The sequence below is a fragment of the Cryptomeria japonica genome, chromosome 10 (assembly GCF_030272615.1).
Source record: "Cryptomeria japonica chromosome 10, Sugi_1.0, whole genome shotgun sequence".
Taxonomy (NCBI): domain Eukaryota; kingdom Viridiplantae; phylum Streptophyta; class Pinopsida; order Cupressales; family Cupressaceae; genus Cryptomeria; species Cryptomeria japonica.
Window position 1 is genome coordinate 537,573,677 of NC_081414.1, and position 25,348 is coordinate 537,599,024.

Sequence of the window (25,348 nt, forward strand, 5' to 3'; positions counted from 1 at the left end):
ACCTATCTTTAGTGATGTGAGAGAATTAAAGGTAATGTCTAGGGAGTTGACCTTGAATATGCTCATTTGAATCATTAGGTGCTCTCAAAAAGTTCTCAAATTTGTTGATCCCAATCTTTCTAAGCATGTCCTTTGAACTTCCAAATATCTAGGTATGAGATAGAAGCCATGGTATGCGATATTTTTCACAAATATATTAAAAACCTTAATTTCAAAACTCCAAATACAACAAAAAAAACTTTCAACACTTATGATAAAGGTGTCCCTCTCTCAACAAAATTGTTAGTTCTAACACCGAATTTTCAAAATCAAGGTGAAACTGCTACAATATTAACATCAAAAAGTGTATGCAAATATAAAAATAGTTTTACTATCCATGATTACCCAAAAAAATCATGTGATGACACATTCAACAATAATATGAAAAAATAAAAATTACCACAAGTGACATAGAATTTATGTGAATATACCTTTTTGAAAGAAAAAAAACTCTACACTCAAAGAGATCTTTAATACTTGTATTAATCCTTTAAAAGAGTATACATCAATACAACATGTCTTTGACCTGTAGGAATTTTTTACATCAACAATCTTCAGGGAATCTTATTAGCTTAGTAGACATTAATTAATAATCACACGACCTTCACATGGGCTCCTAACCCATAGCCAATCAAATTTGGTCAATATTGAGATCCAATGGCTAACATGTACATAATCAAAATTTGGGAAGCCCACTCAAGATAACATGCAAATGACATATGTCAACATGCATAGACATGTCCAATTGTACCCCACTCCCAGAGTGGATGTCTAAAAGGAATATTTTATGAATATCCTTTGTAACCACTATTGGTGACTGGATCCACCTCTATGAATGTAATTAAAAAATTTCATAAATAAATAAATATGGATTATTTTTATCTCTCATGACCCTAGGCATCCAATTACACATTTCAAGGATCATGGAGACAAATGAAAATGACTTAGGATTGCAAAATTAATGTTACCTTATCCTAACAATAAGATGCTATAAAATAATGTGAAATCAAATTTGAAGTTCAATTTCACATATCACTCATAAAGCGATGGTAAAATAGAATTTGTGAACAAGAGGTAAGGCATTTTTTGAGATGTTTAGTTGGGAAGAAGACAAGAAATTGGGATATGATTTTAGAGAAGGAAAAGTTTGCATATAAAAATTTAGTAAATTGGAGTATAAGTAATAAACAATTTATGATAACATAAGGTAATAGTCAAATGAATGTACGATAACTAAGAGATATCAATAATAAAGAGAAGATGAGTGTATAAGTAGAAGGATCTATAAAAGACATGAAAGAGGTGCACATCAAAGTAAGGAGTCATTTTAAAAGGATGAATGGTAGATATAAGAAGGTAGATGAGAAGAAAAAATATACAAATTATTTTATTGGAGATGAAGTAATGATACGTATTGAAAAGGAGAGATTTCTAGTTGGAAAATATAACAGATTGAAAATGAAGAAATTTAGTCCTTGCAAAATTGTCAAAAAAATCAAGAAATGCAAGCTACTAGAAAATATAGGTATATCACCAAATGTTGTGAATTTATATTATTATAATGAAGGATATATTAAAAATGGTAATACAGAGTCATAACGGAATAATCATATACCACAATAGTAAGGAGAGGAGAATGAAGAGGTTTTAGGTAGTAGGATTGTGATAAGCACTAGAAATTGATAGTATGAAGATTATTTGGTAAAATTGAAGGAGAGACCCATGGAAGACTCATCTTAGATTTCTAAGGTTGGGGTAGAATATTTGAGTTTTTCTCTTTAGACATGAAAAATTTACTGGCTAAATTTTGTAATATCCCAAGGTAATTAATTTAAGAGAAATCTTGCATCATCCAAGGATATTTTCTTTCAACGTATTTATTTGTTTATAGGTTTTCAATAACACTCTAGTCATTACATAGATACCACAATTCTTAGTAAATTTCATCATTGTTGTATATTTTACATTATCGATGGGAACATATGATAAACTAGAAGCTATAGACTTCTCATAAAATTTTAGAATATTTTGATTACTAGAAAGGGATATTTTAGCTCTAGACTTACTACCAAGCATAATAGTATAAAAATTGATTGTATTGTGTGAATTTTGTGGAAATGTATTCCAAACCATTCATGAGTAGAGGAATATATTTATGGACTTAGTGGTCCTAGGAGAGCTTATGTTATAAATTAAATTAATATTTGTTAAACCATATTCATTATATAAACTATATATATGGTTCTCTCGACACATTTATTTAAATACGTGTTACACTTCTTATCAAATTTTTGCACATCCTTGTGACTAATAAAATTTATCCCTGATGCTAAAGATGATTTGTAGATGCCACTCGTCATCATTTGAATTTAACTAGAAGTTGGTAGGATAGTTTAGTAGTTAGATGTGTTCTTATCTTTGATCACATAGTTAATTGAAAAGTATTATATTATAATATTATTTTAGCATTATATAACTCACACATAGTTGTGTCCATGTATCTATTGGATATTGTTGGTCATTGATGTTGCTAGGATATGTTGTTGTCATTGATGTCAACATATTCCTATGTTTTTCTTCGGTGATTGCTGATTGGGAAGATCTTATGATCTGGTTTGTAGTGTTGTTTTGTTGATCATTGTTTTGCAGAGATCAGTATTTCCTCCGGGATATTCTGGTGTGATCAGATTTTGTGCTGAGTTTTTGGGATACTTCTTGGGATGGTCTTGTGTATCTTCATTTCAGATGGATCGTGATTTGGTGCTCCGCAAGTTATCTTTCTTCGTGACAGTTGCTAATCATTAACCAATTCCCTTATAGCCATTAAGAGAATACAAGAAGCCCTAGTATCAATCAAAAAATGCCACCCATTTCCCAACCATAGTTATCCAAAGCAGAGAAACGGGAATCACCCAAAATCACTTATTCTAGGCGATTTCCAAGTCGAGTCATGCTCGCCGAGTCCAGTGGGCTCGAACTTGGACTTGGACGAGTCTAGGTAAAAAAAAATCGCCCAAAATCGCCGAGTTTGGCAAGTCCTGACTCGCAAACTCGGTCGGCGGCATGTAACTTTAAGTTAAAAAAAAACACAACTTCTAATATGTTTTGAATTGAATTTTTTTGGTTTATATTATGCTTTGAGCCTAAAAGTGAACTTCATTTCATTCATTTGGCAAAATAGGAGGAGAAAGGTGAGTTAGAGGAGAAAAAATAGAAAAATAACACTCGACGCCTGTATAAAATAATAAGTCTTTTGGCCTCGCGGGGCGCTGCCCCTCGACCTTGCCCTGTTTCGCAACAGGGAGCGCACCAAGGGCGATGCCCTTAAACCCCCATCATAAATTAGGGGGGAAATTGCATCGATAAAAGTAGGGAAATTTTAACCTCTGAGTCCGATTTGGCTCCAATTTCATATAACAACATATACTTTCATTTGGTGCATTGAGAGTTGGAAAGGAAGAGTTTGCATCTCATTTGATCATATGATGACATGGATTTTTTATTCCATGAGTTTTGTAATATTGTATACATTTGACAATATTTATATATCTATGTTTGTTATTTCCTTCAGATACAATTTCCGTTTATGCTTATGTGATTGATGTATACTTGTGTATGTAATCAAATTAGCTTCTATTTGATTATGTTATTGTGTCTTTAAGGTGTATTTAATAAAGGGTGCTTGAAACAAGTTTTAAATATTTAAAAATCTCTAAATTTCTTGAGTTTTTCACTTTGTCGAGTCCAACTGAGTTTTGACTCCCGAGTTTGAGTCTCGAGTTGAGTCGGCCTCACCGAGCCCGAGTCCCATTTCTTTGATCCAAAGTCACTTTTAGCTTCACCTCTAGAACAAAGATCTCCTAAAAGTGTGAACTTTCAAGGAATAAAACAATATTGGCATCCCTTATCAGGTTCATTAAATATGATGTCTCACAACAATTATAAGTATACTTTCAACCATAAGGGAGCAATTAATAAAGATTTTCCTTGTTTTCAAAGACTATGGTCCCACCTCCTTTTCTCCCATTTCCACAACTTTTACAATTTATAATACAAACATTGTGTTTAATAGACAAAATGAAGAAAATTGAAGCAAGGAGAAAGTGATGGCAACAGATCAATAACCAAAGTTTTAATATACAACTCCAATGATCCAAAGTTTCCCAGACACAAGGGTGAAATAAACAGAAATGTTATCTCCTTACCCCTACAAAATCACTCACATCAAACTGATGCAAGGATAAGTTTAAAGTACCGAATGAGAGGGAATAACAAATGAGTGTAGCAAGTTACATCAAAGCAAAGAAAGAGCATGTGAACATCATAAATCCTGCAAAAATAGAAGAAAAGATTGAATGTGTGGCTCAACACCAAATCAGAAGGACAAGCTGATGCAATATATCATCAATCAAAGGATTGAAACCTCCCCTTGATAATAAAGCATTGTCCTTCCACTTCTTAATATCATTAACTACTGGAAAACCATTGTTGTTATCAATGCCAAACTTTCTATCACATTGTTCCCCTCCCTATAGCAGCGTGATGATCATTTGTAAAATCTTTGAGAAAAATAATAACCATAAAGTTACCCTCAATCTGAACAACCATATAGGCAATAAGGCAAATACCAGATCTTGTTAGTTTCAACTACCTTTAAAAACCTCTAGTCCTACAACTACACCCTATCTTGGAAGCCCCTCTCTCTCTCTATAAAAACAAAGTTATCCATATTACATAAGCATAAAAAATTAATCAATGAATGAATATCTCCTTCCACTCTCTTTCATGGTGGGAGGAAAATATTCATGGTATTGATTGAATTGGTAATGATATTGTGGTCTCCCTCACTCTTTTCTATATGGTGAAAGAATTTGTAATAATCCTACGCTTTTGAATTGGCGATGATCTTATGGTTTCATTTGTTACATGACGTATTTGAGTAGAAAATGATTCATAGTAAAGGTAATTAATGTTTGTGTAATTCTTTTGTTCATTTTCTTTTTTTTGAAAGGTTTTATAGTAAATTATCTTATTTTACTTAAAATATATGAATGAAACCAATTCAATATGTTTAATTAATCATTTGTATTGAGATTATGGTTTCATTTGCTACATTCTATGTTAAACTATTGAATGAAAAAGAATTCATAGTAAAGACATTTAATGGTTGTCAAATGTATACTTTCTTCTCTCATCTAATACTTTTTTGAAAGGTTTATGTAAGAAATGATCTTATTTTACTTAAGAGTAGGTGAATGAAGCAAGCTCCATATGTTTAATTAATTATTTGGCTTATTTTTGCTTAGAATAGGGTTCTCTCTAGGGCTAAGTCAATTGTGTTTCAGATAAGATCCTTCTTTTGAGCTTGGTTATCATAGGAGTAATACTCCTTTGGATGCCACTCATTTTCCCAACTTTTCCTTCCCAGTTGTCTCCTTACATAGGTGTCCACTGTGTCACACAAGGGACACAAACCCCATCTTTCACATTATTCATCCTACCATTTTTCATAGTGATCATTAGTTAACACATTTCTTCAACATGACAATAATAGATAACCCCATCTTTCACATTATTCATCCTACCATTTTTCATAGCGATAATTAGTTGACACATTTCTTCAACATGACAATAATAGATGGCATTGTATGTGACTATTAATTTTACCAATCAGGTATAACAGAATTCAATGTAAACTAAAAATGTAATGAAAAACACAATGCACATAAACACAACATAGCAATACCCTGGGAAAACCTCCCTCTTGGAGGTGAAAAACCCAGCCTTAAAATCCAATTATATTATGTCAAATGTGAAGGCAATTACAAGACATGAAACTTATCTCCAACATCAAATCAGTTTGCTACCAAAATAGTCTTCAATCAATTCGCTTGACTGAGATGTATCAAATCTGCCTTGTTGTCTTGGAGATGTGATGCACTGATATGTAGAAGGAATTCACTTGCATGGGGGTGATCGTTGGCCTTCCAGAAGTCTGTCTCAAACTTAAGATAACTCTTGCAGACTTGACAACATGTATATCAGACCAACCAATGGAGAGAGATGAGCGTTGACCTTCAAGAAGATGAATAAGCTTGAGACAACAATTTCGCTAACTTGAGGCTCATTACAAGTTCGTTGACTTAATTGATGTAATTCGCATAATGTGATTGTGTATAATGTCATGCAAATCACTTGCATATATACTTGACTTGAGGTGTCAAGTTTCAAGTCGGCTTCCTTATTAATTTCATAATAATATTATATAGACCGCTCAAATAGGTCTTGACTTATTAAGACATTATTGTGTGTTTGCCTTTACCGCCCATTTGGGGTTCACATTAAGGGTACACGTTATGTTTGGGTCCTAGCCCAATTACAATAAGGAGAATAGATCACACAAGTTGTTTACAATATGATTGTCATTTGACAATATTTAAATTTTAATCCAAACTAACTATTATTTCAACAGTGACGACAACTCCTATTATAGAATATGCTTTACTAACTTTGTAATAGACACTAGCTAACAAGAAAGTATACCTTCAGAAAATTACACTTAAATTAAAAAAAATAAAAAATTAAACTTATGTTTCTGATATATAACTTCTTTACCATTATTTTCTTAAATCCTATCATCTTTCTAGCCCTTTCCCCCTTAGATCTAGAATAGAATAAATTAATGCTACAATCACACTAGAGTTGGTATAGATAGCCAACAATGCCATGCTAAGAGTTGGCCTTCTCCAAATAATCTTTACCATATTTTAGGAAAAAGTATTGAGCACAATGAGTTTCCAAGCTGATGGGATTTCTAGGGCTGCCTAGAACCAACAAAATTGAGACACCTCTGAGTTTGGTCATCGATGTATCCCATCCTATCATATTCTTATTCTTAGTCAGCCTGCTCCCACGCGTGAGGACTGAGAGAAAAGACAGACCCACCCTCATTTGATCACCTCATCGCAGCATTAAACAACCCCAACAATTAGCTGTATCCAACCAACAAGCCTTATTTTCTCCTTCCATGAAAGAACAACTCATACATGTACCCTATAAATCCTTCATCATCCTTAATTTTCAGGGGTTTTTTAATAGCGTAAGTTGTGGGTGAATGTTAGAAGCAACAATCAATGAGGTTTTGGAAAATGGGAAAAGTCAGATTTTTAAAAATATTAATGAATCTTCAATTTATAAGTCTAGTTCAATGGTTATGAACGAGTCCAGATCAATCTTATTAAATGCAAAATCTTGATATTATTTTTAAAAAGAAAAAGAAAAAGAAAAAGAAAAAGTCTATACTCTTTGATTAGATGATGAAGTTGAATGATTCTAAACCGAATGCAATGCCTTCACGTCATAAGAGACAATGTTGGAATGGACCATTCCTTGACTCTTAAAAAAGAAAGAAGTTTCAGTCAGACTTATATTCTTATATGAAAACAAAAACGATCTTATAAATGATATATAATCCTTATAAAACACTCTAAAAAAAAATTACCAAACAAAAATGATTGATCTTATATTGAAATAAAACTGATTAAAAAATGACCCAGAATATATGCCAATCGTTGTCCTCAAAGCTGAATGTATTCAATGAAGAGTTATGTAGCTTGACTTGGCTCTTGATGTTGTGTCTGTCTCTTACGCACATCGTACTTTTCTAGATGGAATTTGTTTGGATTATTCGAATTTTATCTTCCACTTATCTTTTGTCTTGTGTGTGAGATTTCTTTTCAAATGGAAATGAAGTTGTAGTCAAAGAAAATATAATAGTGAGAGCAGGTTATCAGGAAATAGTAAACACTAGGTAAAGCATATGAATGGAAAGAGAAATGTTGAAATAGGTTAGGTTATTTTTGGAACTAAGAGTGGGACATGTCGTAGTGCGCATGCATTAGCATTATAGTGTAAACCATGGTCATTTCAGAACCCTCTTTTTGGGCCCCACTTTGGTGGGAAGTATAACAAATTTCTAGTGATCATCTCCTTCAATCAATTCCCATTGATTTCCTCATATTCACATGCCCATCATGGAAAGAATCCTACAAAATTTCCAACTGATTATTTCTGCACACAATTTTCATATGATGGACACATTTCTTAACCACAATTATTTGGTAAGAGATTCTTATAATAGCTGCTTTTATTTTTAATGGGATCCACTTGTTTGGTAGAATGAGCTCCGCAACAAAACTAAAATCTTGCCTGGATTGAACTAATTTTATACTGGCATTTAAGTGGGATCTTAATTATAGCCACTAAGCCAATTATGCCACCAAAGAAATATTTTGTACTAGATAGAGCAAACCTTAATTATAGTTACCATGCTAATCAAGATTTATTTTCAGTAAAAGAGGAGAAAATTATAATTATACTCCTGGCTTAATGTACATGTTCCAAAGATGAAGGTCTCTAGAACAACTAGAGAATGAATATTTCTCAAGAATATAATCCATTGAACATATGTACAAGGAAGAATGAATGCTTAATGAAGCTATATATAAACCAGCTACCATCATGAGAAGCAGATGCAGATGCGAAGGCTGCAAAAATCATCTGTATACAAGAAGAACTTATGTCCCGGTGCCCATACCCACTATCTTAGAAGGCACCCATTCAACAAAGTGCAATTCAAGACTTCCTCTGCTGATAATAAAAAAAAAAGTTGGCTTTTACAAAATCTTGCTAGATCACTTGACACCTGTGTGGAATAAGGTCTTGCTTTGCACTTTGTTGAGTGAAGGACAAAATGAATAGAAGTGGAAAGAATGCAAACTAGGTATGTTGCAGAATGGTCCTAAATGCAATACAATGGGATACAAGAGCCTGTCTGAACCAAAGTTCAGGTCTCAAAGAATGTGAGAAAGCTGTGGTGATGATCCACTTTATTTGTTCATGAAAAATATGTGAAACTAAATGTATGAATCCCACTGCTTATTAAAGACTATAATGATTTACTGAGCTCTCCAACATTTGCTGACTTGGCCCAATGATTTCTTTTACTTTGAAACCATTTTTGTAAATTTTGAAAGTTGGTACACAATTCACATTTTCCGACTTTGCCAAGAAAAGGTTGTCCTGTACATCAACCTTCACATGCACACAACAAAGGTACAAATAAATTAGCCCATTGGTAAGCCTTCACATGCACACAACAAAGGTTCAAATAAATTAGCCCATTGGTAAGCCATAAAAAAGACTATTTCAACAAAATAGCAGATTTTTATAAGCTATGATACTACCTTAAGAAAATTTACAGATGGATATCTCTTGCAAAGGTGGTCAACAAATGGAGAAATCTGCTTGCATCTCTCATTTGATCTTGAACTAAAATGGACAACTGCTAAACCTGTACAGTGAACCCAACAGTCTTATCAATGAATAATACAATACACCTACAGTACTTATCAAAAATGCAATCAGGGAACCCTATCATAAAAGTAAATGCAATAACAATGCATAGATGAATGCAACACAATCTTACCAGGGGCAGTAATTGCTTGTCTAAATTGATCATCGCTGGAAACCACCTCAACTTCACCTCCAAATTTCATGTTATTAATCTCCTCTCCGCGTGATTTCTTCAAATTCACTTGCACATCAAAAAGAGCTCGAGCCACGTCTATGTCGCCAGGAACTTCTCTTCTCAAAGCTTCATAATCCCTCATAGAATCCTCCCATCGCTCAAGCTGTTGATGTTTAATAAGTCATGGTAGTAAGAAAAAGATGAATATGAAACCTGATCTATATGGCCTGAAGCAAAATATGCTTTAGAAGGAAGAAAAATTGAAGGCCATCAAAAAGGAAACAGCCATTATAGTCCCACCAGGTGATGCTTTGCATACCTTAGCATTTGAGTCTGCTCGCCTATGAAGAGCCTTATAGTAGGTAGGCTTAATGCTCAAAGCAGCATTGCAATCCTCTACTGCCTTTTCCCATTGCCCAAGCTTAGACCTACATGTTGCTCTATTGCATAGCAAAATTGCATTCATGGGATCATGTTCAAGCCCTTCTCCATATGCTGTGCATGCTTCAAAATACTTGCAAGCTTTGAATAAAGCATTTCCATTTTTGCGGGCATCAGCCACAGATCTAGCCTTTCTAAGCAATGCAGTGACCTCATGATTATATAGATCCATACGAGCTGCTCTTTCTGCATTTGTAACTGCGCTTTCGAACCTGCAGACACCACTCTTCATTGGTCATGCCTCTTGCTAGATTCTGACTTCAATTCTAATTAACGGTCCATAAAATATGTGACTAAGATAACATTTGTAAGCAATTGAAGTTTCTGTAGCACAACATTTTTACACAGAATTCTTTGGGATAAACTGTGTGTAGTATTTGATTCTCTTAACCAGTTTCACAAGACCGGTTATTTCTTCTGTGATCAATCTCTAATGAGCTTGAAGCCTTGACATACTAACAGTCCTTAGGATGAGAAATTGATTCATGCAAGTTTGAAATGAATGCTACATTGTGTTGAAAGATCATTTGTGTGCATTGAATCCCCTGATAGTATGCAGATTGTCTAAAAGAATGAACCTATTTATTTGCCTAGTTTTCTAACAAAAGCTTGTTGAGAAACACCATACAACAGAAATGCAAATGAGAAAATTTTGATCACAACTTGTTCATAGTGACTCACCTTCCCAAAGCCATGTCAACCTGTGCTTGAACCAGCAGCAGATAAGAATTTCCCACAATCCCATAAAATCTCGCAGATGCGTCAACTACTATCTTGGGTGCAGCCATCAGAACCCCATCTGCTTCATCTAATCTTTGAATCTTTAGTAAAGCTTCAGCTTTAGATGCATATAACTGCAGGAGAAGCATGAAAACAAAATCAGCTGAATAGAACAACCCTCAATACAATGCAACAAAATTTGTAAATAAAGCTTCTCATTGAAAAAAGGATGAAAGCTCCTCCGGTTTCCTACCTGTGGTGCAGAATCGGCACCTGCCATAATAGCTGCAGTGCTCTCTCTCAAAAGACTTCTCCAATCTCCTATCTTCCTAGCCTCTGCACATTTGGTTAGGTAAACTTCCACTGCTTGTACTGTCTGCAGTTCACTCCAATCTGGCAGCTGCCCAGCTATCTTTAAGTGCGTTTTAGCATTTTCTATTTCCCCCAATCTGCATTGCATACCCAAAATAAATTAATCATAATCTTATTTCTTTTGTGGTTTCATTCCTTTTACCTCCTGGATTTTTGTAAATTACTCTGTGATTCAATGTTAACCGAGGGGTTTAACTTCTCAAGCCAAATGAATTTGTTGAAAAAAAAAAGTGTAATTTGTGCTTCCCCTGCCCCTGGTCTGTTCTTTTTGCCTGGAATTCAATGACTAACTACTCTGGTTAAAATGTCAAAAATGAAAAAAGAGGAGTTGATAGATAAACAAAGCATACCTGAGATAGAGAGTTGCAAGTTTCTGATGGGCACGAACATAGGAAGGATCAAGCTTAATTGCCTCCAAGCACTCCTGAACCGCTTCCTGCAAACGGCCTAGGCCTGTAAGTGCAGCACTCTTATTGCTATGATACAAAGCATGTCCAGGAGATAAAGCAATTGCTCTTTCGTACAAAAACAGTGCCTCTGAAAAATGCCCCTTATGATACTGATCATTTCCACCATTCTTCACAACCTCTGGATCTGTACTGGCCAGGACACGCTTCAACATTATGTTTTCGCCAGCAATCTGAATGTTTCCAGTCACTCCATTCCCCTTGATTATGCTTCCATGTCCATAGTTTGCATTTCCAGATCTCAGAACATACTGGCTTGGAACATGATCTGATGTCCCCCTTGGAATCCCTTTCCCATTGTTTGTGGCAGCGTTTGGTTTTGGTTTTCCATTGGAAAGGATGTTTCCACTGGAAAGCACATTGCCAATGTGAGAGACATTGCCATTGCCATTGCTATTGTTACTGTGACTGGTCAGTTCTCCAGAAGAACTAGAAGAATAACCACTTTTCAGAGAGGGCGGATAGCAGTCACTTTTGGTCGCCCTAGATCCATGATGCTTCAAATTTCCCAAAGGAGCGGAATATGATTTCCTTGCAGGCCCATTTCCAAGTATGTTGCCAACGCTTGAGCAGGACCTCCTTCCGCTGCTTTCAACCGTAGGACTTCCTCCACTTGAACTCCCCCCACTGCTCAGCTCTCCAGAATGGCTACGATTTCCACCCAACTTAACCATCTCCCTTCCTGGGCTCACTACCATGTTCACAATACCACTGACCGACCCACAAGAACTACAACTGCTTGCATCAGAGGATTTTCTGCCCAGGCTAGAGCTTACAGACATAGAACTAACAGAATTATCTGAGAATTCCGCATCTTGCTTCTTGCTATCCATATCGACTCTTCCCGAATCCGCCCCAATCTTGTGGATGGATCCCTTCAAATTCACATTGTTGGCATCTCCGTGTTGAGCTTCTTTCAAATTCATTTCCATTTCTTTCCCACTGTCTGCAATTCCTCCACCGGCATTTGCCATTTTATGGATCTCTTCAGCTTTCATGATATTTTTGGTCTCTCCTACAGGCATCTGCCGCTGCTTATCACCATCGCCATTCTTACTAAACGAATAAAAGGAGGGGCTACTGCCCCCATTATTATTATTCTTAGACCGATCCGCATTCCCATTAGAATCCCTAAAGGACCCAAAAATCCTACTGTTAAAGACCCCCCCATACAAATCGAACCCACCACGCTTCTTGGTTTCAGGAGGAAAATAGGCCATTTGTGCTTGCATATCTTCTTCCAAAGAAATTCAAACAATGGCAGAAACGCTAACCAGCAGACAATGTGATCTGTAGCTATGAACAAGCAGTGGCCTAATTTGGAGGCCTCGCAATGAATTTAACCAAAAAAAATGTGAAAGAAAACCCAAATTGAAATCTCCAAAAAAAAATGGTGGTTGAAAGATTCCGATCCACCTAACCAGATGAAATCAAAATCTCACAGAACTCCCAAAAAATCCGAAAAATAAAAGTTCAAATCTTCACTCCCAGAACTTCCTTGCTAGTAATATACCCTGAGGGGGGGTATTAAACTTGCAAGGAAAGTGGGTTACAGGACCCACTCACACCTCCAACCACGTCAATAGGAAGGAGAAGAAGAAGAGGAGGAGATTGGAACAGAGGCTCAAAAACTGAATATATACTCACCTAGCCCATACATTCAACTGGGAAATGAATGAAGTGCAGTGAGAGTATTTGAATGAGAAACTAGAGACCTTTGGAGCATTAATGTAGAAGCATTGGCAGTGAAGGCTGAAGAAGAAGGAAGATATGTAAGGGAAGATTTTCCCCAATAGCTTAAAATCCAAGACTCAAACTTGGACTAAGTAATTCACGAGAAGGGTGCCCAGAAAAATTTTAAACTCTCACAAACCATTGCCCAACCTGTATAACCGGGATCTCTAAGCTTCCATTGCCAACCTGGCAAGCTCCCACAAAACTCCCAGTTTCTTCTAAAACCCAATACATATGTTTTTTAATTATGTGCTGACATGGCATGGCTGGCAGTGGGGACGATGATGACATGACAAAGAGAAGGCATAAGATGAATAATGGCATTATTGTTAACAGAGTTAAAATGCGTCCATGTGTGCTCATGACAGGAGAGGAGCTGGCCATGTGCCACTCCCTGCCATTCGCCCTGTGCTTCTTCCACGTCACCTACCACGTGGCATCCCCCCCCCTCAATTATTAAATTAAAAGGTGGGCAGTTGATGCGGCCTTTTGGAGGGGAGCCATGCAGATACATGTGAGGGGTGAACTGTTTTTCTCCTTTTCAGACTGCTCTTTTCCAAGGAATATTTTATTTTTTGTTTTTTATTTTTCATTTTTCTGTTTCAGGGGCCAAAAAATCGTTGCATATTTATTTACTAGGAACTGGAATCCCTTCCTCGAGAATTTAGCTCGTGATTTTCCCCGAGAAGCATATAATTGCACGATGCCACGTTTAATTAATAAATTTAAACATTAACAACCCATGGTGCAAATTGCATACCACCATAACCATGCCCTTTCCCTTTATACTAAATTGGGCCCCTTTTGATTACACTATATTAAGTACACTAAGTGGTATCTGCTTTCTATTATTTATTTTTAGAGATTTGGTTTTGATTTCTAGATTTATTTACTTTTTATTTTGAATCTACAAGTGTAAAGTTGATTCAATTCATTTATACTTTCGAAGATATGAATTTCAAACTTTTAAAATATAATGATTTAAGTCTAGAGAGATTCCATTTAAAAGATTTTAATTGAAGAGGGTTAGATCAAACCCAGTTGAATAGAACCCCTCTAACTATCTTAAATCATACCTGCAATGGAATCTCCTATACACCTATTAAAATGTATAGACAAAAAACTATTTTGCTTTACATTTTGGGGGATCAAAAGATTTCAGTTGGAATTTATGTTTTGTAAGTATGTAGCCCTTATTAAGATTTCTGAAAAAGTATAATTTTAAATATATTTAAATTGATTATTATATTTATTTTTAATTTCTTGTGAATCTAGGGTTTTCACAAAACATTAAGATCTTTGTTTCACACGTGTGGAAAATAGAAAATTCGAGGAAATTTTTTTGATAAATATATGTTCCCAACATATTGTTGTCCTCATTTCAACATAAAGGAATAAGTTGTTTCTAATGCATTCAAAAAAAGTTATATGATATGGCTTCAAAAATTAATTAAAATATATATATATGCAACAAAAATTTATGAAAGAATGCACATGGTATTGGTGTAAAAAAACTATTTCAAATATTAGAATTTTTTTCCTTTCTATAAAAAAAGTTATGCATTGGGATTCTTCTCATAGTGTGTTGGTTAAGTGGTGGTATTGTTGTTGTGACCAACAAGGTTCAAACTCCCATTGGGCCATTATGATCACAAGCTTGTGCCTTAATTGATACAATGTGCATGCGGGTTTGAGCCTTAGCTCTGTTAAAATATAATGATTTAATTGAAGAGGGCTATCAATATGCAGACAAAAAACACTTTTGCTTTAGATTTTGGGCAATCAAATGATTTCAACTAGAATTTATGTTTTGGTATACGAAACATTAAGATCTTTGTTTCACACATGTGGAAAATAGAAAAATAGAGGAATTTTTCTAAAAAGTATATGTTCCTTGAGTATTGATGTCCTCATTTCAACAAAAAAATATAAGTTATTTCAAATGTATACAAAAAGTTATTTGATACGACATACAACTATGTCCAAATTGTAATTACCATTACTTCAAAAATTAATTAAAAATAATATATGCAATAGAAAATATTGAAAAATATCTATGCACTAGACATTGGTGTGAAAAAACTATATTTTAAAAATTAGAATTTTGTCCTTTCTATAAAAAAAAGTTATGCATTACAAGATAAACGTTACTTTAAAAAAATGTTGTTTACTATAAAACATAAGTTGTTAAAAGTTATATAAAAAGATTCACAATTTATTTCTAATATATATACAAAATTTGCACACAAAATCTCACAAATCACTAGTTTGCATCATCTTCAAATTCTTAATGGTTTAGCTGTTATAGGTATCTGAAAGTGAAGATTTGGTGAAAAACATTGATTTCACTATCTTGATTTGGCCAAAAAGTGGGACTTGTTATTGTGGGTTGACCCTGATTGAATTTTTTTTTTTGAAACAAAACCACAACCATTAATTTATGTGACAACAACATGTTGCACTACATAACAGTTGTACATAAGTGCATTGTGAAATAAAATGACATAAATACAACAATAACAACACAAATAACCTCATCATTACTACAACCAAGGTGGTACTAATGAAAGACTTACCCATCATGGGATAAAATCACCATGATAAACTTGTGAGAGGGGAATTGAACCCAAACAACAATTGAGTATTGACTCACAATGGTGCTCTCACAACACAACATAAAAGGAGGATGAATTAATGAATCATCAACCTCAATTCCACACCATTACACTCTATCAACTCAAATAAAAGTCTACATAGATGATGGAATGACTAGGGGCTAGCACTACTTGATAGATGACCCAACCATTGATTCCTAGAATAAGGAGTAGGATGAGAGTACATTCACCTCCAATCTAATCAACAAAAACCTTAAATAACACTTAGATGCAAGAACAATCCTTCACAAGAGGTTTTCTTACTAGGAGGTACGAGTCCTCGACTAGCTAAAATGATAACAAGTCACTTCCAAGAAATGTCATGCTTCCCAAGACAAACAGGTGTAATAAAAATTAAGGTATGATACTTTTCAATGAATCAACAACTTGGGAAGACTCCCTAAGACAAGGTGGATAACTTTCATATACAATTTTTCCTTGAAGAATGATTGAAAGACCCAACAGATGATGAAATGATAAAAATAGGACATCAAAGGACATTAGCACCTAAACAAGACACTAGCACAAGTGCACAAGTGTCTCATCTTGGCATTGGAGTCCCAACACATGCATTGTAGTCCTTCATTGCATTATAGTCTCGATGAGCTAACACTAGTGTCTAGACTAGTTAGAGAACCAAAGCTCATCTTTGGTTATAAGAAAATGCACGATTCTCAAGGACCACTAGGAAAGAACAATAAAAAAAAAAAATTAAAAATAATGAAAACAATCAAGGAACCAAAAAGGTCCTAGAAACTCTATCTTTTCTTAACTACCCTATAAAGGAGATAACCCCCAAGGGACAGGGAGACCACAAGAGGCTCCAACATGAGGGAGACAACACAAGGGGTGAAGGGGAAAGGTTTCATACACTCCCCAACCCTCGCCAACACCAATCAAAGAACTCTGAATGGCCCCTCAACCAGGTGGTTCTTACCGACACACAAAGAATAAAAAATTAAAATGATATTCAATTATCAAAGCATATTTTTTAACTTAGAGTTATTTTTTTAAACCTAAATTGACTTGTGTGCTCTACATTCATTTTATCCAACATGAAATTAGATCAAGACCATACAAAATGACAAGCATTTTCAACTCCAATGTTGAAACACGTAAAATAATCCACATTATTGATACCTCTTATAAGGTCAAATTACAATCACTCCATGATATTTCTTTGATCTTTGTATATGGTTATTATGACATATTTTATGCATTCTTTTCTATCATGGGTGTATACATGTTGAAAATGGTTTAATTAGCCTACATTATTTTCCTAATAAGAGTTTCAAAGTATCAAGAATTGTGAGTTAGGGATACCTCATAACCAATACTACGTGTTGAGGATCAAGAATTGAGAATACACATACTTCATGATTAAATCAAATAGATAAGGGTGTCTTCACATCTCCAACTTGAAAAGGGTAATTTGGGAATTGAGGATTATAAATGCCAAGGAATTCATCCCACAAGGCATGCAAATAAGAATAGGTTTGAAATTGAAATATTGATAAAATAATACAATGGAAAGTATTAGTGGTTGAGAATTGAAGACACTTAATAAATTATGCTAGAAGTACCACATAAGATGCATTCTCATGTCTCCAAATCCAAAAAGGTGTATGAAGCGAAATGCCAAAAATTGGGGATTAGGGATACCACAAAACTCCCCACAAAGAATGCATGCAAAAGGGATGACTGAAATTATAATTTTGAAAGGTAACTTGGTATGAAGGATTGGGTAGTCGGTGGTCCAAGGAAAAGAATAATAGTACTTGAGAAAGTGCAAAAATTTGAAAAGGGCAAGAGAAAGAGAGAAAGTTTGGGGAGAGATGCCAAAAAGGAATACTTTAAAATACAATTAGGAAAGGAGACACGGGTGGGGATCATGGAAAAGGGACATAGGTGGGGTCGGGAAAAGGTATGCTAGGATATGAAAGTCTAATATCCTAATGAGACAAAAGAGAAGAAGGAGATGGGAAGAAATGCACACTAGGAAATGAAACTCTAAATTTTGACATTAACATAGTCCTTGGAACATAAAACCTCCACACATAGAACCTTTTTGTAGCTTATAAACTTTTAACACATGATAGGCACATGGGGGATGATAGTGAACAACACTTATGCAAACCTTGACCAAGGAGACCCGTTTATATTTTTCATATATCAATTATTTGTGATGGGAAAATAAGGCCAAAATGTGTATATGGAGTTAAGATTCAAAGAAAAAATGGACACAGTAAAATGGGGTTTCAACAATTATAATACAATTAATATAAGCATGGTTCATCATTACCAATTAATTCATTGTCATTAGGTTACTTGCTGTAAAGTGGAAAATTGGATCCTAGTGACTCCCCACCTAGGAGAGAGAAAGGAAGCCACTAGGATTATTTTCACTTGGTAAGGACTTTGCATTCAAAAGAGGGGTTGATTCCGCTAGATACAAATCCAAGGGAAACAAGGATGTGAATTCTGAGTGGATTGCAAGTGGTTGAAGTATGATTTACCCTCTTTTGTCAATGAGAAAGTTGACTTGTTGACTATGCTGAAAAGAGAGGGAAAATGAGTGAAATGAAGAGCTACCGGTTCGGGATCGCATTGTAACTTCGAATATGAGCTAATTAAACTAACGCGGATCTTCCCTACAAATTTGGAGAAAAGTCATCGAGACCGTGGTGGGAATGTACATGGTCCACCACAAAATTCACGAAACGAAAAGGGTTCTTCCATCTTTGCAAATGAATCCCAAACCTGCAATTACAGTTACGCACCTACAACCTACACATATAAAAGAGAATAAAAGGGGGGTTGTGGATAGGGGTTTGCCTCAGTCAAACCCCAGTTGAGGAATCAACCTAGAAAGAAAGTAATTGCAAATGATTGAATGCAAACAATGGAGATATATACCTTGTAGATCTGCAACTTGTTGATGATGATTTCTTTGCTTCCTGAATGTAACCACAAATGTTGTATGAAATGGCATGTAACATGACAAAACCCTAACACACACACATGCTTGCAAATGAATGTTGTAGTGTTGCTCCAATGGATGAATGAAGAAGATTTGAATGCTTGATGATGACCTTGAAATCTTGTATCTTCTCCTTATGCTCTTTACATGTCTTTTCCTTATCCATATGTCATCCATCCATGAATGAGGGTATTGAATTCTCTTTTATACATGCCCTAAGGATTAATTTTCAATCACCGAAGGCCGACAAAGAGGAATTGCAAACCCCGAAGACAAATAATGCATAGGAGACCGGGTAGATATAGCATGGGGCCACCCTAAGAGGTGGGGACAGGGGCACCACACCATTGTCCTAGGGGGACAGTGCGTCCCTATCCTAGGGGGCACCCCTGTCCTACCCTATTTTGGGGTCCGGACAAGGGCTAGAGCAAATACAAGACATGAAGGAGAAAGAGAGAAGGGTTGGAGATGCAGAAATAGGTCCCAATTAGGGGAGGAGATGTCGTTGCCAAGGTGAGGACCCTAAATATGGTTAAAATTGCAAGGGTTGCAATTTTATGACACTAAATTTAGCCCCCACTTTAGCGGGAGCATGGCTTACGCCACTACTGTCGGTAAAGTAAAAGAAAGAGAGATGAAGATGAGAGATGCAAAGAAAAACCACAAGGAGTATAAGACACCACTAATATCGAGGAGCAAAGAGCCCCCAATCTTAAGGTCTTAACTCATGCCAAAATATGCAAGAGCACACAAAACAAAAAAGGCACAAGACACACAAAAACAAAGACAAAGTGCAAAAAGACACACAACAAGAACAAGACACAAGACGACAAACTAACTAGCCGAAGAGAACTCGAGATCAGATGTCTCAACAACTATTCAGGACACAAAGACCAATGCCATCACATAAACATAAGTGATCACATAAAAGAGAAAAGCTGACATCATCTATGAACTATCAATAGTAAAACCATGAGTTCATGAGAGGAAGAAGAGAGAGAATATGAATACACACTTTGGTGATCCATGAGAAGAAAAGCGAAGAAGAAAGAAACCATGGACGTCTCACCCCTAAAAATAAGTGATCCATGGAGAGAAGGACATGGAAAATCTCGCCCCTAGAGCTTGCTTAGGTGATCCATGTAAAGAGAGAGAGTGAGAACACAGTTAGTCCCACTCAACCTCATGCGCATGTGTGCAAGTGAAGTTCAAAGCACCTCATAGGAGTCTATACCCGAGTACGCTACAACCTGTATAGGATGTATAGTACAAGTGTCAAGAAAGGTGTGATATCTCGCTCTAAGAGACCGTGCTCTGGTTCCGAGAATGACCCATTGTACAAAAAGTGACGACATCTTGCTCTAAGAGGTTTCCCTTTGGTTCCAAGAATGTCTCATTATACAAGACAAGAAGAAGTGAAGACATCTCGATCTAAGAGACTGTGCTCTGGTTTTGAGAATGACCTATTGTACAAAAAGTGACGACATCTTGCTCTAAGAAGTTTCCCTTTGGTTCCAAGAATGTCCTACTGTTCAATGCATGAGAGAAGTATGGTACAAAGGAGCAGTGTGGGTGCCCCCCCCTTAAGATGTCAGCGTAGGCTAATGTTGATATCTTCAGGAAAGAAGAAAAAGGATACCTACCTTCACCACAAAGAAGATATCCACCATGCAACAATGTCATAAATCCAAGCAAAAGAGGGAATACTCTTTAAGTAAGGATAAGATAGTTGAAAAGAGATATCTCATTGTAAGTGTAAAGGTGATCCTTGGAGGAGAAGAGATCTTTGTTCAAAAAGACATCTACCCCCAAGAGGTGTTGTCTTAGACAAATATAACATCTTCTAGAATAAGAAAAGGAAAGAACAAGAATCCAATCCTTCCTCCTATTTCTAGGTGAAAGGGATTCTTGATGAGGGATGACTCATGTTTAGCCCCTAGAGGGATGGTTGGACTTATCATAGATGTACATAACCAAGTGCAAAAGAGGTCGTAGTCAAGGATTAACACTTCTTGTATAAGAGAGAATCCTTAAGCCAATAACCAACAATTATGCACAAGGAATGATATCAAATAATAGAACTCACGCCATCCACTTAATAGGGCAAAGTGGATCCATAGAGAAAGAGAGAGAGAAGGATCATTGCCCCCCAAGCTAATGGGACAATGAGAAGAGCTTACACAATCTACTAGAGAGAGATTGAACATAAGCAAATGTGCAATGAGCTTACATGACCACATGCTTGAAAAGACATTAGTAAATGTGAAACACACATCTCAAGAAGTGGTAATCTTCAAAAAGAAGAGAGAAAAAGAATCATACATTCCCCAAGGGGGATTAATCATAAAAGCATACCATTGTAAGAAATGATAATTACATATGAAAAATGCAACCCCTAAAGGAAATAATGATACAAGGGAAAGGAGCGAAATCCTTGCCCCCCAAGTGAAGAGAACAAGGAGAAATATTACACATTTTTTGATGGTGATTAGTTTCAAGTGATATGTCACCCTATTGGAACAAATATTTTCAAGGAAGGGATGCATACTTCTCAAGAGATCATTCCCTGCTAAGGGGCATATCATACTTGCAAATGATCGAAACAATAGAAGAGGTAATATTTCCAAGAGAATGAAGGAAAGAGAAGAAGTGCAGTACTCATTAAAGATGCCCCTCTCCAAGCAAAGAGGAAAACCAAAGAACAATTATATGCTCACATAAGAATAACCCTTTGCAAGAAAGGAGATCTAAAAATGAATAATGCACCGAGATAGAGATAAATGCATAGAAAGAAGAAGAAAAATAGACTTCATGTTGCTGCCCCAAATTATGTTAAAGTGAAACCATACCACCACTAATGATAAAGAGATACGTTGAATGGGATAATTATGCCATAGGGTGAAGAGAAACATGAAGGGAAAAGTAGTGCTAAGGCATGATGCTTTTACCAAGAAATACAGCTAGGTCTTCCGTGAGACAAATGTGTGCAAGATCATATTGTAGTTGAAAAAATTTATTAAATGCATAACATTTTCCAATAGAATGTGAATACAAATCATGAAAAATGCCATATTCAATACCTTTCACTTGCTTAAGATTTTTGTTTTTATTTTGAGAAGGAAAGGAAATGTTCTTGTCATATTTCAATCTCCAAAAGATTCTTGCAACTAATATGTCAGGATGGTAAATATCATCTTCCCATGAGAAGAAGGTTTGTTAGAAGAAGGAGTTTCATTATCCACAATTATAATTTTGCCACTTTCTATTCCATCTTGAATAGATTTTTGAAAATCAGGGCAATCATCAGCATTATGGTCATGAGTTTGATGAAATAAACAAAAAGGATGCTTTGAAGAAGAAGTGTTCTTGCGAGATTTCTTGATTTATTGTTTTTGAAGGTAATCCTTAAAGTTTTGAAGCCTAAGGAATTCACCCATAGAAAGAAGGGTACCACTTCCTAGGCCTCTTGTAGTAGTTTGTGTAGGAGGATTTATAGGGACATGAATTCCATGCTCAAATTTACCAATTCCTTGTCCTTTAAAACCTTGTTTTGTAATTATGTGAAAGCCACGACTATAAGAATGGTGCAATTGACTAGATGAAGGAACAAAATCATGAATTTATTTGAAATCTGATGTGTGAGGAGGCAAAAAAGGATTTGTAGATGAAGGAGGTGTATCATGTGAAATGACAATCTCTTTGCCTTTATCAAGCTTATCCTTTTTGGAAGATTGGGGAGGAATGTCTTCATCATCGAAAAGCTCATTTTTAGTTATTTCTATGTGAGGGGAAAGGTCATGAATAAAATGCATGACATCATCCTCCCTACATAGACTTTGATGTTGAAGATAGGTCCTAGGAGAATAAGGAGGATCTAAGGATGTAAGAATGTTGATGTTGTCACATTGACCCCCTTGCTCAAGGGTATGTATATGAGGAGAAGATGGATCCATATTAATTTCCAATGCTTTCTTTCTCGTAGAAAGATCATTGGGTAAAGCATTAGATCTTATTTCTTTCACACAAGATACCCTAGGAAAGATACAAGGGTTAGGATCTTTAGGTTCAAGATCTACAAAAGCTTTAAGGTGATTAACATAGGAAATGCATTTTGTTAACAACATCATCATAATGTAACATAAATGATACATGAAAGCTTTGAGATCTAATTGAAAAGAAAATAATTTGGAAATCCTAACAACACAATATGACCAAGTGCTATGAAGAAAGAGAAGCAATAGGAAATGAAAGAAACTCTTATCCGACACATGATAAATATATGCAAAAATTAATGTAATCACATGTGAAAGAGCAAGTAAATCCAATTTATTAATTGCCATTAAAAGTCTCTTAAGTGAAATTTGAAATTGGTGGAAAAACAAATCTAAAATTAAGACCTTTTTATGAAAATTAATTTTAAGATATGAATTTGATGAATTTTGAATTTGTGTTTGACCTTAGAGAGTGTGAAAATTGATAAAGTACGTTGATTTTCTGGATTTGAGCGGAAAAATACAGTCAATTCCGTCTTCTGAAATTTTGGGGAAAAAGTCGAGGACCGTGGCGGGAATGCACACGGTCCGACCAACTTTTTTCAAAATTTTCAGGGATGATAGAGATTATGATTTTAATGCGGAATCCAAAAAAATAGCTGATTTGGAGATGTCTTGATCGATCAAACTTGCAGTCAAAGGTCGAAAATGAAAAGATCTTAAAAATTAGGGTTTTAGGATTTAACCACTGAATTTTCAGAATAAAGAAATAGATTTGAATTGTAATTTTAAAATAGAAATCAGATCTGAAACAAGAAATTAATATTTTACACTTCACAAGCTTAATTTTCTCAAAATGAAAAAATTAGGGTTTTTTATGCAATTAACCTCTAAAATTTGCAAATAGATCAAACTTGAAAATAAAAATTTGAAATTCAAATTGCAATTAATCAGATCTAAGAATGAGCAATTAGAATTAATGTGTTTCACGTCGGGTTCACCAAAATGTAAAGTGGAAAATTGGATCCTAGTGACTCCCCACCTAGGAGGGAGAAAGGAAGCCACTAGGATGATTTTCACTTGGAAAGGACCTTACATTCAAAAAAGGGGTTGAATCCACTAGATCCAAATCCAAGGGAAACAAGGATGTGAATTCTGAGTGGATTGCAAGTGGTTGAAGCATGATTTATCCTCTTTTGTAAATGAGAAAGTTGACTTGTTGACTATGCGGAAAAGAGAGGGAAAATGAGTGAAATGAAGAGCTACTGGTTTGGGATCGTGTTGTAAATTTGGATCTAAGCTAATTAAACTAACACGGATCTGCCCTGCAAATTTGGAGAAAATTCATCGGGACCGTGGCGGGAATGTACATGGTCCGCCACAAAATCCGCAAAACAAAAAGGGTTCTTCCGTCTCTACAAATGAAGCCCAAACCTGCAATTACAGCTACACACCTGCAACCTACACACATAAAAGAGAAGAAAAGGAGGGTTGTGGATAGGGGTTTGCCTTAGTCAAACCTCGGTTGAGGAATCAACCTAGAAAGAAAGTAATTGCAAATGCTTGAATGTAAACAATGGAGATGTATACCTTTTAGATCTGCAACTTGTTGGTGATGATTGCTTTGCTTCCTGAATGTAACCACAAATGTTGTATGAAATGGCATGTAACATGGCAAAACCCTAACACACACACATGCTTGCAAATGAATGTTGTAATGTTGCTCCAATGGATGAATGAAGAAGACTTGAATGCCTGATGATGACCTTGAAATATTGTAACTTCTCCTTATGCTCTTTATCTATCTTTTCCTTATCCATTTGTCATCTGTCCATGAATGAGGGTATTTAATTCCCTTTTATGCATGCCTCAAGGACTAATTTTCAAACACCGAAGGCCGACAAAGAGGAATTGCAAGCCCCAAAGACAAATAATGCATAGGAGACCGGGCATACCTAACATAGGGCCACCCTAAGAGGTGGGGACAGGGGCGCCACACCAATGTCCTAGAGGGACAGGAGCGCCACGCCACTGTCTTGCCCTATTTTGGGGCTCGGACAGGGTCTAGAGCAAATACAGGACATGGAGGAGAAAGATATAAAGGTTGGAGATACAGAAATAGGTCCCGATTAGGGGAGGAGATGTCATCGCCAAGGTGAGGACCCCAAATGTGGTTAAAATTGCAGGGGTCACAATCTTATGACGCTACACTTGTTTATCCACTCTAATGCAGGATGATGGTTGGGGAGGATCATATCACCTTACTCATATGTAGTTGGAGAATTTAAGGGAGATGAGGAAATTGGTCTTAATTTTGGTATATAATTTTTATATTATATTGTTGATCTTGACCATGATTGTAGATGCGTGTTTGTTGGGCATATTGTATATTTTCTAGTAGATGTATTAATAGATGCAAT

The 25,348-nt window shown here is 35.7% G+C and overlaps 1 protein-coding gene across 1 annotated transcript; it reads right to left on the minus strand.

Annotated features, from left to right (window-relative positions):
* Positions 1–8,441: 8,441 nt before the first annotated feature.
* On the minus strand, positions 8,442–13,586 carry LOC131060782 (inactive TPR repeat-containing thioredoxin TTL3). Its single transcript, XM_057994176.2, has 7 exons — positions 11,452–13,586; positions 10,983–11,178; positions 10,691–10,863; positions 9,888–10,221; positions 9,527–9,731; positions 9,285–9,391; positions 8,442–9,132 (listed from the first exon to the last, which is right to left on the minus strand). The coding sequence occupies exons 1-7, from the start codon at positions 12,798–12,800 to the stop codon at positions 8,980–8,982; spliced, it is 2,517 nt and encodes an 838-aa protein (XP_057850159.2). The 5' UTR covers positions 12,801–13,586; the 3' UTR covers positions 8,442–8,979.
* Between the last annotated feature and the right edge of the window lie 11,762 nt (positions 13,587–25,348).

Bases quoted from the DNA above. Each gene is read 5' to 3' on its own strand.
- LOC131060782 (XM_057994176.2), bottom strand. From the start codon at position 12,800: ATGCAAGCACAAATGGCCTATTTTCCTCCTGAAACCAAGAAGCGTGGT. The intron at 10,864-10,982 runs GTAGGAAACCGG...CTTCTCCTGCAG, and splicing joins GTGCCGATTCTGCACCACAG to TTATATGCATCTAAAGCTGA. The intron at 9,392-9,526 runs GTAAGATTGTGT...TTCACTGTACAG, and splicing joins ACAAGCAATTACTGCCCCTG to GTTTAGCAGTTGTCCATTTT.